Raw genomic sequence first — 14177 nt, 5'->3', positions numbered from 1 at the left:
GGAGAGGGGAAAGCATCCAATCACAGGTGAGTGTCCTGTGACTACTGTAACATAAGAGATTTTCTTATGCAGCACACGTAGATGATTTAAAAATAAAAATGTTCCAGAGGTGATATGACAGTTGCTATTTATAGTACCACAGCTCTCACTTACTGATTTTTAGGCACTGTTTTAAGTGCTTTACATTTACTTTTATGTACTCAAACTTTTTAAAATTACTTTTATCTATTTTTAATATGGTTTTAAATTCTTTTCAGAAAGTAGTACATAAAGAAATTGATTTGAAAAAATGTATTTAACTGTCCTGAAAGAATTTTCAGCAAAAAAGAAAGTTCCATTTTCATATCAATTCGTATTTGAGGTTTGTTTATTCTCTTGGTAAGGGTAACTTTTTCTTTTGCGGAGTACTGATGTTGGTTGACTGTGACTATGGTAGCTGAGAGGTAAATCTGAGGCTAGGAACATAAGCTTAAGTTGAATTCACAGATACAGACTGTATATACAGTGATTATATACAATAATCACTTCCTATATGAACAGTTAAATATTCACAGCTAACTAATAATTCTAAAACCTATCAGTTTCCAAAAATATATAAATATTCTTCACCAATTTATCATCAGAATTAATAATTAACTAAAGAGATAATACTAACTATTAGGTATTCCAAGCATTAACCCTTTAGAAAGCTATTAAATATAAACTTTGGGAAGCATTTGTCAAAAAAAAAATCTCATTGACATTTTCAAACTTAAAGGGAATCATTTATTCATTCTCTAACTATCTCTGAGGACAGCCCCAAATGGAGTTTTTCAGATGACTCAATTCAAATCATTAAGGTAGGACTGAGATAAGAATTACCTATACATTCAAAATCAACCAAGTTTAAAAACAAAACAGGGGGGCTATACATTTTTGTTCCTAACATTTTTCACAATTCGTTCCTAAGAAATTAGAAAAATACACATGGACATAAGATCCACACATAAAGGAGTTCTTAGGCCAGTGGTGCTACAACTACACTTCTTATGACAGATAAGTGAAAACTATGAACAGAGGGGCTGGAGCTGCCCATTAAAGCCTATAGTTTCTTTAAAATCTCATGTTTCATTTAAAAAACATATATGTGTATCTTGTATTCTCTTCAATTACAATTTGTTTTAAGTTTGAAAAGTTTTAAGTAACTAATTATGAATTAGATGCTCTTTATTTTTTCCTTTTCAGTATCTCGAATATACTGCTTCAACTCTCCAAGGGTACAAGAACTCAGCTTGAGAAACTCAGCCTTAGGTCAATTTGATTACGGTGAAGGTAGATACTTACAGTCAAATTGACAAAGATTAATCTTACTGCCACCCCATGGGAAGGATATTAGATGTGGCAGAGTTGTAAAACCAAGAATTCCGTAGTATAAATCTTCCTTTTCAATTGTACTTGCTAGTTTATTTATACACTTTACATACAATGAATAAAGTATTTTGTTGGAGTAAAGAGATTCAATTGTTTTTAAAAGTAATAATGAACAAACTTACCAATATTTTCTTCAGACAGTCTTAAAATCTCCTGGAACTGAGGTTTTACCTAAGCAACCCAAAGAAAAGATCCAGAAAGTCTCAAGTGCAACAGACCAATCAATGGTTAAATAAATAAAATGTTTACTACCACTACTTATTTATTTTGTTTTATAGACTGTTGATTCAAGTAGTCAAAAACATAACAATTCTTAAGAGCCATAGGAAAAAAGAAGAGTTAAGTTACTGAAAACAACACCTTTTAGAGATAAAATATTTAAAAGAATCAATTCAGGTCAGCAAGTTTTCTGAAGGGTCTTTAGTTTCCTTCACTAAATTAAAATAATTTCCAAGGTGATTTTAAGTGCTTGAAATTACTACCTCCTAAAACTGAACTTGATGTTAGAAAGGGTATTTAGGCAGATATTATATGATTAGAATTATTGAAAAAATTTGCTGTATATAAAAGGAATGAAAATGAAATTCCATTCATTTAGGGTATTCAATAAGTAACATATTCATCATGTGATATCCATTGGCTTAGGTTAGTCTTTAACTTCTTTAAAATTTAACTTTAAACATCAAGTACAGAATTTAACATTAAAATTTTAAGTTAAAGCAAATGCTTGTTTCAATTTTTTATTTTTAACATTATTGGATTTCAGATTTCAGGCCACTGAAGTCAACCACTTACTGTTAAGTGCTAAAATGAACTCCTAATTCTTTTTGTAAAAAAAGTAAAATAAATAACAGCTACTTCTTTTGGAGATGTCAAACAAATTGTGCCAAGCGTGATTACCAGTAAAATCAAATCATATTTGTTTAATAATTACATGTTAGTGAAAAATGTAAAATGATTTTGTTTCTTCTACAATAACATCAAGCTCTGGTTTTTGTCCTCCTATTGACAGGTCAGGCATATTAATTTACAAATTCAATTTAAACTGAGATGTAGACCACTGTGAAAAGATTAATCTACAGAATCAGACTTATAGAATTAAATGACACTGAAGCAACTTCTTCATTTCACACATGGAAAGATTAAGCACAGATACATTAAATGATTTATCATAGGGTACAAACATAACAGGGTCATAACCCATTTTCTGAATTCCGTCCAGTCCACTATACCAAACTGTCATGCTCTAAATGTTTCAGTAACTACAGGTTTAATAGTAAAGAGCTAAACAAAATTTTTACCCTTTAAATGTCTTGATTAACATTTGATTATAGCAATGACATCTTTTTATGTTTTTATTAGAGCTCTAAAGAACTGACTTAACAATATGCTATGAAGACAAATGGATTAACAGGATTGAAGAAGAAAGTGGGACCTAAGGACATTCCAATTTAATATCTAAAACTACAGAATAGCCTAGGTAGGCAAATGTGACAGTGATTGAAATATGTAGCATTTATCTCAAGTGTCCATTCTATTCCAAGAGCTTATATCTTGTAGCAAGTATTCTATACAAGCTGCTTTGATTCTATAATCACCTGAAGTTTTGACCAAAGCATGCTGAGCAAATGGCTGCTTCCTGAATCTGTGGTAGATGGTAAAGTACCAGAAGCACATTCAAAGAATCACAGCTGAGTCCCCTAGCTGATACTTCCTATGCTAGAAAGCTTTGAGATATCCACAGTGAGTAGATCTTATAACCAAATCTGGATACAAACTAAGTTTTGGCTAAATCATCTTCTGAAAATGAATAAAGAGAAGAATATTACTGACTAGAATTTTCTTTTACTATCACAGTTTTCTAAGGTATTAAAAGATAATTTGAATAAAGGAAGGGTTCACGCTTTTATTTACTCTGCTATAGCATTAATTAACACATTACATTTCTATGTCTCTTGCATATAAGAAAACATGGAATTCAAGTTTTTACCTTAGTGTTTGTAAAAATTTTGCCAAATGTCCGGCAAAGGCGCCAGAAAAATCTGGAGAATTCATGGACACAGGTAGTTGAAGTAACATTAATTTTGCCAACTATTTCTATAAGCTGTGGCAACCTGAATATGAAAGGAAAGAAAAATAGGCAGGGGTACAAATAAATTATTGTTTCCTTGCCAATTTCTGAAACAATGCAAATCTAACAATATCTTCTGTTCTGCTTTTCATAGCTAGTAAAATTGGAATGCAAAGGAGTTGTTTGGAACCCTTTGCAAAGTCTTCAGTTTATACTCTATAAATTTCTTAAAATAAATTTTAACTGATTGCCATAAAATATATGGAATCTTAATGGTAGGGTTCTAAGTATGGAGTTAATGAGACTCAAATCAATGGAGCTGATATTTCATACAAGAGCTTGGCTAACATGGCATCATCCACTTCAGCCTCAAAAATGAAAAGTCTGGATGTAGTTTAAAATCCATCACCACTTGTAGACAATAAGGCAGCAGATAGGTCTTCTGACATAATACAGCAGCACCATCTTCATAGATAAATAACTACGTATCTAGTAGTATAAATCTCCTCTCCTAAAGAAATTTACCATAGATGATGCCAAGTTATGTTTTGCTATTTGTTTTTCAATATTTTGTTATATTTTGTCTCTCAGTGCCCAGGCTAAATATAGTGAGCTACCTTTCATTCAACTGATTGAGATGTACCAAATGAATACGGAGATGGTAACTTACAACTGATTGACAACCCATAGTAAACTCTCCCAGCCTGTTGTACCCTCGTGTTCCAGCTGGTAATCATAAAGTTGTAGCAGTACTGCCAATTGCTCACGACTTCCAATAATAGTAGACACATCTTGAAGAGGCGACATAGGCCGAGGGAACCTAGTCACTATAAAAATTAGAAGCAAAATAATTCACATAGAAAATGACAGTTTGGAAAGTTAGCTATTCTGTCAAAAGAAAAGTAAGGTTCTGCCTCCTAATATTTATTTAGCTTATTATAGACTTTAAATATAAAACTAAAATATATTAATTAAACTATTTTTAGAAAAAAATGAAATACAGTTGATCCCTGTACAATCAGGGGTTAATCTGCCTACAACTTACAGTCGGCCCTCTGTATCAGAGGTTCTTCCACATCCACAAATTCAACCAACCACAGACCATGTAGTACTATAGCATTAACTATTGAAAAGTATTCACATATAAGTGGACGTGTACAGTTCAAACTCCTGTTGTTTAAGGATCAACTGTAAATTTTTGTCATATGTGAACAAATTTAGCAAATCTCAAAAATTAGGATTTTATGAGACTAAATAACTAGTAAATGAATATTGTAATGAAAGAGCTTGCCAGTGAAGAGTAAAATTTCACTTAAATTAAAATTGGCCACAAAATAAGATCTCAGCTAAAATATGGATTTGAATTTGGTTTTAAAAAAATAGAAATACTTGTAATTCCACCAGACTGTTTATGTCAAAAACTAATAACTATGATAAAATATTTCCTTCAGGCAGCAAGAAACTAATAGGTTGACAGCAGGGAAAAACTGTTTAATACCAGAGAATAATGACCTAAAATACATTAAAACTTGAGCTGAACAGGCTTCTTAAGTATTTAATCTCCAATATTAAATGATTTATTTAAAAAATGTTCCATAGTTTGATAAACATTAAGTTACTATAAAGTGTTAAAACCAGTGACCAGTAAGATAAAGCAAAATTATTATTAAAAAATGTATTATAAATATTATAACCAGAGTCTCATGTATATACTTTAAAAGTTTTGGGGGAAAAACTGAAAAAATTACTTTTAAAATTATGTAAATAAAACATGAATATACACTAGTATATTGTAAAATTTGAACACATCAATAAAATCTATGATTCTACAGATCATAATTAGATTCCAGGTTATTAAAGAACAGGTCTTAGATGGCTGTTAAGTGAATAATGCTACCAACAGCTCATTAACTGTTGAACAGAAATTCCTAATGGCCTAGCAACTCCTGCATAGAGGTTAACACCCTAAAAAGACACAATTAAGGATGCAGCATTTTCTCAAAACATATTAATGGTGTAATGATAATTATTAAACTTAAGAAAACATGCAATAACTTTAAAAGTGCTCAAAGACAAAATTAAGATGGTATTGTCCTCCTATGCTGCCCAAGGCTTTTAACAATATCTTAAGTACAGATAAAGGTTATCCCTTGCTAGCTGAAGTCTCCTATTTGATATCATAGTACACACACAAACAAACAAATAAATGAATTTAGGTAACATGGTATCCCATACTATCTGAGGTTTCTGCTTGAGTTGTCATTATCTCAACCTAGGAATCAAATAGATTTGGATGGTGAGGGATATCTGTACTTCATATTTCTATATTGTTGAAGCATGTCTGATAATTTCAAAAAGGATTATATCATATTGGTCACAATCTGTGATACTATGATGGAATGTATCAATATATTATTCCTTCAAAAATACTGACAAATTATTGAAAAATAGTGGAACAGTTAAAAGTAAATCAGATAATGTCAAGATTTATTACAGGCAAAGTGAGGTCCAAAGATTTAAAGCTAGGTCCAACAGAAGCAAAACAATGTCAAGAAATAAGCAATTACTTGGATAACTCAGTTCTAACAGATAAGCAATCAGAATGGTTCAGGGATCTCAAAACATTACTGTATTTAAAAAGATTTTAAAAAATTTAAGCATCTAACTTGTAACCATACAGAAGAGTCCCCAGAACGCCATTTTAATAGGTATTTTATTGTCAAAAAATAACCACAATTATTCAAATCCAGCAAAATAACAACTGTTATGACTCTTCAATGTATTTCCCTCTCACTAGAATGTAAGCTCTTCATGGCAGAGATATTTGTCTGTTTTGTTTATGAGTGTATCCCAAGTGTTTAAAATAGTGCCTGACATAAATATTAGCTAGTGCTCTGGAATTTTCATTATGTAAGAGAAAACTATTAAATCTTCACTTGTAATAAACTGTATCCCAAATTATACAGATGTACATACAGATAGACACAGAGACATAGATATATAGATAGACTATATATATAGATAGATCTATATATATATAGATAGATATATAAGGATATAATATTTCCTCATTTATAATAAATGTATTATAACCTACATGTGAGAATAATAACATTAACATTTACAGTTATTATTAAAAGTCAGAGGGTCAAATTAAGTCAATAAGAACTTAAAAGATTATTTTTGGCATGATAAAGACATAATCACAAGGAAAGGTCACATAAACACCAGAAGGAATATGTTCAGGATGGTAAAGTAGTTTTGAAAATTTTCTATCTAATCTCTAACATGTGCTTGGCAGGCAATAGGTGACATTTAAGAATTATTTGCTAAATGAATGAATGATAGCAAGTGCTGTGGGTTGAACTGTGGGTCTCCCTTAAAAATTTATATGTTGAAGTCCGAACCCCTAGAACCTCAGAATGTGACCTTATTTGGAAATATTGTTGTTGCAGATATAATTAGATAAGATGAAGTCATACTGGAATAGCGTGGACTTCTAATGCAATATAACTGATCTTATAAAAGGGAAATTTGGACAGAGACAAGTGCATGTGCGTGCACACACACACACACACATGGAGAACAGAATGTGAAGGTGAAGGCAGAGACTGGGGTGATGTATCTACAAGCCAAAGAACACCAGAGATTGCCAGCAAACCACCAGAAGCGAGGAGAGAGGCATGAAACAGCTTTTCCCTCACAGCCTTCAGAAGGAACCAACCCTACTGACAACTTGATCTCAGGCTTCTAGAGAGCTCACTTCAGAACTGTGAAACAATAAATATCTGCTGTTAAAGTACTAAGTTTATGGTACTTCGTTATGCTGGCCCCAGCAGAACAATACAGCAAGACAGGAAGGAAAAGGGAGGGAATTAGAAAGACAGGAAAGTCCCTAGGCAGATGAAGTGTCTTAATGAGTGAAGGGGTAGAACCTAAAGTAGCCAGCTGTGAGCGCTTTATGAAGATTTATCTTAAAAGTTTGAATTTTCATGCTCCTCAATATCATTAAAAAATATTAAACTAACTCTACCCCATCCATTCTCAATTTTCGAAGTAAAACTGGCATTCTAACAGTATACACCATTTTTATGCTGTGCTTTGTGTATTCTTGGACACACTGCTTCATATCCCAAAGATTATAGGTAGCCCAGTTTACTTTACATGAAAACTATAATTCTAAAAACACTGTGTGTTGATTTTCTCAATGTTATAATTCTTTTGTCTATCAGAAGCCCGTAAGAGACACGGCTAATTCACAAATCTGAAAAAGCTGCAAAGGAATCTCATACATAGTAATAACTTGTCTATAGCCGTTTATCCTGGGGGTTAGGTGCAGTGGGGCTACCACGTACCATGGATCAAAGGTCACTTACTAGTTAGCTAGACTTTGAGCTAAGAAAATACTGGCTCTTGCTATCAATTTCATGTATTTCTGAAAATAAATCATATTCTTTTTTTGGAAAAAAAAGAAACTGTGCTGCATATGCTTATATTCCTATCAAGGACATAGCAGGAAAGAGTAATTACATTTACCTTCCCCTACTGAAAATAAGATGAAATAGCTGGGGAAGAAAAAATATAAAGAAAGTGGAAATGAAAAGCTTCATAAACTGGTCCTGGTAACTATTAATTCAGCTCTATTAATGAAAGAAAATGCTTATTTCTGACTTATAACACTGAAAAAAAGGCTATAATAAAAGCCTCTAGATTAAGAATGGAAAGAAAGTACAAATATTATAAAATACTACCACGAGGCTTATCCATAAAAGATGAAGCCATATAGTTCACCCCAGATATCATACAATCTACGACCATGCAGTTCCACACATATAATACATTTTAGTAATTATGCTGTCATATAAAGTGACTTTTACATTTTTAATCAGAAACGATTCTTTGGAAAGCTAAGCTGTTAATATTCTACATCTTCCTTCCATAATTTAAGTTCAGTACCTTCTATCTGTGGCACTTCACCATGAAGCTTGGCTTTGCTGGAGAAAGGTGCGTTCTGTAGCACTAATGCAAAGAGAGATGGGATCAAGGACTGCAAGGCAGACAGATACATGTGGAGCTTATGTTCATCCAGCCCATGCTCTCCTTCCTGAAATATAAGGAGGTGAAAGCTAACTTTAGACTTCTGAGGTTATGTATTTATGATGTTCTTCCTTTCTGTGGCAAACAATAAGACATTTAAGGACATGTATGTTAGACTCAAAGCATCACACCTAATGGAGATGACCATGAATCTTTTCTGAATTTCTCTGAGTATGAGAAAATGTGAAGTACTAAGGCATTGTGGAAGTAATAGAATCTTTTGTATGGAAAACTTTAGGGTGAACATCAGTCATTTCATTTGTATGGAACTTCTTTTACAGGTTTTTTTCTTTTAAGAGGGTCTTATCTTTTGACATTTTATAAGTCAGGTTAAAGAAATTAAAGTGAGCCACAGGAATCATTTTAAATGCTCAACTGCTAAACGAGCAGGAGTACTTGCTATTCCTAACTTCGTTTATAGATTTGGTGACAACTGTATTTGCCAGCATTGGAAGCACTTTAAAATAATTCAATGTATAGATAAAATGTAGGAGAAGAAATGTCAAAAGAAAACAAAAGAAAGAGATAACAGAAAAAAAAGAGTAAAAGGATCACTATGGTACACAGAAACCAAATATTAAAGTGAAAAATAGAATCATTAGAGAGGAAAGCATTTATTGCTGTTCAAATCCACTTGAGATGTCATTACTATATTATAAATAACAACTGTGTCAGAAATATCAGATATGTTAGTTTTTTACTATCAAGTTCTAAATTAGTTAATTTCTTCATGTAAGAATTACCTTGTGTGCTGAATACTGCAGCTATGTTTAGCAACAGTGTGGAATTAGCTGTGTTATGAAATCGAACTAAAAAAAAAAACAGGTACAGGGCTTCCCTGGTGGTGCAGTGGTTAAGAATCCGCCTGCCAGTGCAGGAGAAACGGGTTCGAGCCCTGGTCCGGGAAGATTCCCACATGCTGCGGAGCAATTAAGCCTGTGTGCCACAACTACAGAGCCTGTGCTCTAAAGCCCGCAAGGCACAACTACTGAGCCGGCGTGCTGCAACTACTGAAGCCCGCACGCCTAGAGCCTGTGCTCCGTAACGAGAGAAGCCACCACAATGAGAAGCCTGCGCACTGCACGAAGAGTAGCCCTGGCTCGCTGCAACTAGAGAAAAGCTCACGCGCAGCAAGGAAGATCCAATGCAGCCAAAAATAAATAAATAAATTTTTATAAAACCCCAAAAAACAAACAAACAAAAATACCAGGTACAGATAATTCTCAGATAGAAGGAATGCAAATATTAAAAAAAAAAATACTTAAAAAAATTCCCTAGGTTTCATAAAAAGGAGTACTTCAGTATAGTTGTCTATTTATAGTTTTTTTAACACCCATTTTGAAATTTATAGAAAAAATAGCCCAATTTTTAAATTAAATGAATACATGTGTATACATATAAGACTATCTACAGAGTAGTTAAAATACGTTATGTTAAGAGCCTTTAAAATCTGGGGGTAAAAAGGGCAAGAGTTTGGTTTTAGAGACTGATATCAGATCCTGGTTCTGTCATTTGACAGCTTTGGGACCCTGAGCAAATTACTTAAACACTCAGTTTCCACACAAAAAACAAAATACAATTCAAATGGTTATAAGAATGAAATAACATACTTTATAAAGTATCTACCTTAATGGTACATAATCAATACGCACTAAAGAAATGTTTTTCTTCTAGACTTTAAAAGAGACTTTTAATACAAAAATTAGAACAAGAAGTTTCTATTGTTTCTTCAATTCTTTTACTTGGGAAGAATGGAAAGTTCCCTTTAAAAAGTCAGGACGTGAACTACTGCAGTGAAAAAAAGGTAACGCATTTTGACACTGTATAAATAAGAAAACTTTAGAGACTCATATTTTAGTTATCTCTGCATTCTGGGAACTGATGCTGACACTTTATCTAAAATATTTAAGTCTTCAGAAGAGGCTAGGAAGAGGTAGCACTGTGAATAGTATACGAGTTAGTGCCACAAAGGTGCTATTTTAGCTAAAAAAAGGCAGACCATGCTCTTTCTCCTCTAGCTTCAGTCAAGCAAAACTTCCTCAAATCTCCCTTGGCTCCAGACCAATAGAATCTTTAACAGGTAGTTAATTAGAATGTTCACTAAGTGGTACTTTCTGTCTTTGTTCCCCCAACATTCTCTCAAGATGCCTTAGAACACACCTTTTAAATTTCTATTAACTATATAAATAAAGGAAGTATTTACCCTGAGAAGTTTTTCAATCTTGTTCAGCAATGTAGGTATAAGATGAGACTGTAAATTTCCAAGTTCTGTAGTCCAGGCAGCATAAGCTGGTAAAAATACTTGATGTGTTGCACTAACTACTCTTTCTGAGGGGTCACCCAAGGCTGACAGCAACAATTCAAAACCCTGCCAAAAGGAAATAGGCAAAATGTAGATTAAAAAAAAAATACCTAAAAAACATAATAATAGGTAATAAATATACACTGCAGTACATTTAGCAGACATTTTAAGCAAGAAAGAAAACCATTCATAATCCTATCCTTCCCAATTTCTTTAAAGAAAAATGTCATTTATCCGTTGATGGGAAAACCAAAGAGAAAGGGTGGTAACATGGTATGCTTGTTGCCAATTTACTGCCAGAAAGCTGTGTCAGATACTATAAATGAATCAAAGCATCTCCTCCTTGAAATAGCAGAACTGAAACCAGGCAGCCAACTTCAACTGGTTAAAGTTGACACGTCTGCCATCCCTACTATAGATTATAGGATATCTGAATCAGAGATTTGGAATATTATACTATTTGGAATTTTATAATGAAATAAATGGGATTCGTTCTGAAAAACATACCTGTTGATATTTGTCTGGATCATCAATGTATCCCATAATGATACCGAGGCTTTTGATCACAGCTTCTCTTACCAAATCTGCCTTATCTTCCATTAACATCTGTTGCAACATTGAAAGAACCAAGGAGCTACGGATTTCTTTCTGAAAATAAACAGGAACATGTTTTACTATTTATTTACACTAGCAGCAGAAAAGGATAGAAAATAACGAGATATCCATGTATTCAAAATCTAGATTAAATATATATTAACATGTTGCTATGTTTGCTTCAAGTCCTCATTTTTGAAAGACATAAGACATTAGAGATACAGCTGAAATATCACTCTTCTCCACCCTCTCCCCCTTCCTCCAACTCCCTCTCTAAAGATAACATCTACCCTGAACTTGGTATTAATCATCTCCCAGCATATTTTTGTATTTTTACTAAATATGTGTCAATCCCTCAAACCTTTACAGTGCCCTTTTGGCCAATCAACAGTCAACACTCTGCTATTAACAGACAATGACTCTTCTACCACTACCTGTACAACTCAGGTAAGAGCACTGACAGTCATAACAATAGGAGGGATTACAAAAATCACTCTGGCAAGCAAAACATTTGCCTGGGGTAGGAGTGTGGAAACATAAAATCCTGGTGTTCTGTTTTCTGAAGAACTGAGAAAAAATATTAAAACAGGATGATGAAACATGAGAGTAAACTTTAAAAGTGCTTAAAAAACTGTGTTGATATTTTCAGATGCTATTTAATATAATGTCAACCACTGTTGTGTCTTAATTTCACACAATTTTTTCCCCATGGTTTTAGCCTAATTAATGTCTGAGGTTAGAATAAAGTGTTACTGTTATACAAATTCTTGCCCTTCCTTCCCTTTTTTTGTACCATTATTGTAAGTTGACAAATTTATAAAATTCTTTAAACTTGTTTAAGTTACTTTTACATATAATAGTTAAAATAAAAGGATATGATCATTTTCATAAATTTACAGTGTGATCTGGTATGCAAAGCAAAGTCTTAAAAGACATTTTTAAATGACCTAGCTTTTGTTTTGACTTTTAGAGACAAAAATATATGTAAGTTTAGCAAATTTTGGTTACATTTAGGTTGGTGAATATGCCTTTTGGTACAGCCATGTTTATTTATCCTTTAGGCTAAAATTGTTCCCCCCAATTTTTTTTAAAGTGTATTAAAAGGGCTTTTTGGTTAATATCAGCACAGGCAAAAGGACAGAGGTGAGTAAACTTCAGCTGGGTATTTGCTTTGCAATGATCTAGCCTGAGGTCAACTGTGGCAGTTAGTTTCAGTATATGCTAAGGGAACCCACAGGACAAGTCAGGATGCTTTACTCCATTTAAGCCATGACCACACTGAGGTTTTACTGTTACCAGTTACAGTGGGGAACAAGAAAGTGGAGGTCCATGTAGGAAACATTAAGTCCATTATTAATACAGCTTAGCATTCTAGTACTAGGAGCAGTGTGGAACAGTTTCCTTCTTCTTTGATAGCATGTGATGTTCATCTCTGTCTTGGAACAATAAATCATAGGATGCTCAAACTCACTCATGTATCACAACAATAAGATAATTTTCTCTTAAAAGATAGGCAAACATTAAAAATAAAGTGATTATGCCCAGTTGAAGTATGGTAAGATAAGAACTCCAACGCACTGTTGACAGGAGTACAATCTGCGCCATCTTGGTTGGGGGCAATTTAACACTGTCAAAATAAAAAATGCAAATGTTAAAAGCAGCAAGATACACAGGTATTAATGGTTTGTGAAATTTAAAAATGAAGATTCCCTTGTGTACATTTTAAAATTTCACATTCTGTTAATATCTCTGTATTTTGCTTCTTTTAACACACAGAGTAATTAATTCTGGGTAAGAAAAATTTAAAGGATGTAAAAATGCAAGCTGGTAATATGAATAAATTTTTATTCTCTGTAAGTATTAATTAAAAATCATTACCCAAAGATGTAATCTTTGGGGATAATGACTAGGGTCAGGGAAGTCTTTGACTTTCATTTTATTCTTTTCTATACTGCATGAAAATTTATTTTTAACAAAATAAAAAAAATGTTACTGGGAGTGAGACTATGAATTATTCTTTATATTTTTCTGAATAAAAAAACCAAAATTTTTATTTATTTATTTTTAAAATTTATTTTATTTATTATTTTTGGCTGTGTTGGGTCTTCGTTGCGGTGTGCTGGCTTCTCATTGTGGTGGCTTCTCCTGTTGTGGGCCACAGGCTCTAGACGTGTGGGCTTCAGTAGTTGCAGCACATGGGCTCAGTAGTTGTGGCTCACGGGCTCCAGAGCACAGGCTCGGTAGTTGTGGCGCATGGGCTTTGTTGTGGCGCATGGGCTTTGTTGCTCCGCAGCATGTGGGATCTTCCTGGACCAGGGATCGAACCCGTGTCCCCTGCATTGGCAGGTGGATTCTCAACCACTGGGCCACCAGGGAAGCCCCAAAATTTTACTTTTTAAAAAGACAATTGACTATTGGTTTCTTACTCTTCACCAAAGATTATGAGGTAACAGTAAATGCAACATAAACAGCTCCTGTATTATACAATTCCAATTTTTGTACCCCTTTAAAAGAACAATCTTACAGAAAGGACCCTTTAAGGCAGGGGTCAGCAAACTTTCTGTAATGGGCCAGATGGTATATACTCTTGGCTTTGGGGCCAAAAAGTCTCTGTTGCAGCTATTCAGCTCTGCTGTTGCAGTGTGATAGCGGACACAGACAGTACACAACAAATGGGTGTGCTTCTGTACCAATAAAAGTTTA

At 33.5% G+C, this 14177-nt stretch overlaps 1 protein-coding gene across 14 annotated transcripts in view; it reads right to left on the bottom strand.

The window, feature by feature from the left end:
* Nucleotides 1–14177, bottom strand: part of RELCH (RAB11 binding and LisH domain, coiled-coil and HEAT repeat containing) — a 130583-nt gene that overhangs the window by 45110 nt on the left and 71296 nt on the right. For all 14 annotated transcript variants that reach the window (XR_016387657.1, XR_016387651.1, XR_016387652.1 and 11 more), the window contains 6 exons: nucleotides 11388–11528; nucleotides 10782–10946; nucleotides 8438–8585; nucleotides 4152–4308; nucleotides 3401–3524; nucleotides 1533–1581 (listed from right to left, as the gene is read on the bottom strand). Coding sequence is in view for 7 of the 14 variants with exons in the window: in XM_022584331.3 (XP_022440039.1) it covers nucleotides 1533–1581; nucleotides 3401–3524; nucleotides 4152–4308; nucleotides 8438–8585; nucleotides 10782–10946; nucleotides 11388–11528 (784 nt within the window). In the remaining 7 variants the exon portion in view is untranslated. The remainder of the gene's footprint in view (nucleotides 1–1532; nucleotides 1582–3400; nucleotides 3525–4151; nucleotides 4309–8437; nucleotides 8586–10781; nucleotides 10947–11387; nucleotides 11529–14177) is intronic.

The sequence above is a fragment of the Delphinapterus leucas genome, chromosome 14, assembly GCF_059928025.1.
Source record: "Delphinapterus leucas isolate spDelLeu-1000000601 "Yukka" chromosome 14, BTC_Dleu_Yukka2, whole genome shotgun sequence".
Lineage (NCBI taxonomy): Eukaryota > Metazoa > Chordata > Mammalia > Artiodactyla > Monodontidae > Delphinapterus > Delphinapterus leucas.
This window is presented reverse-complemented; position numbering and strand designations above follow the sequence as displayed.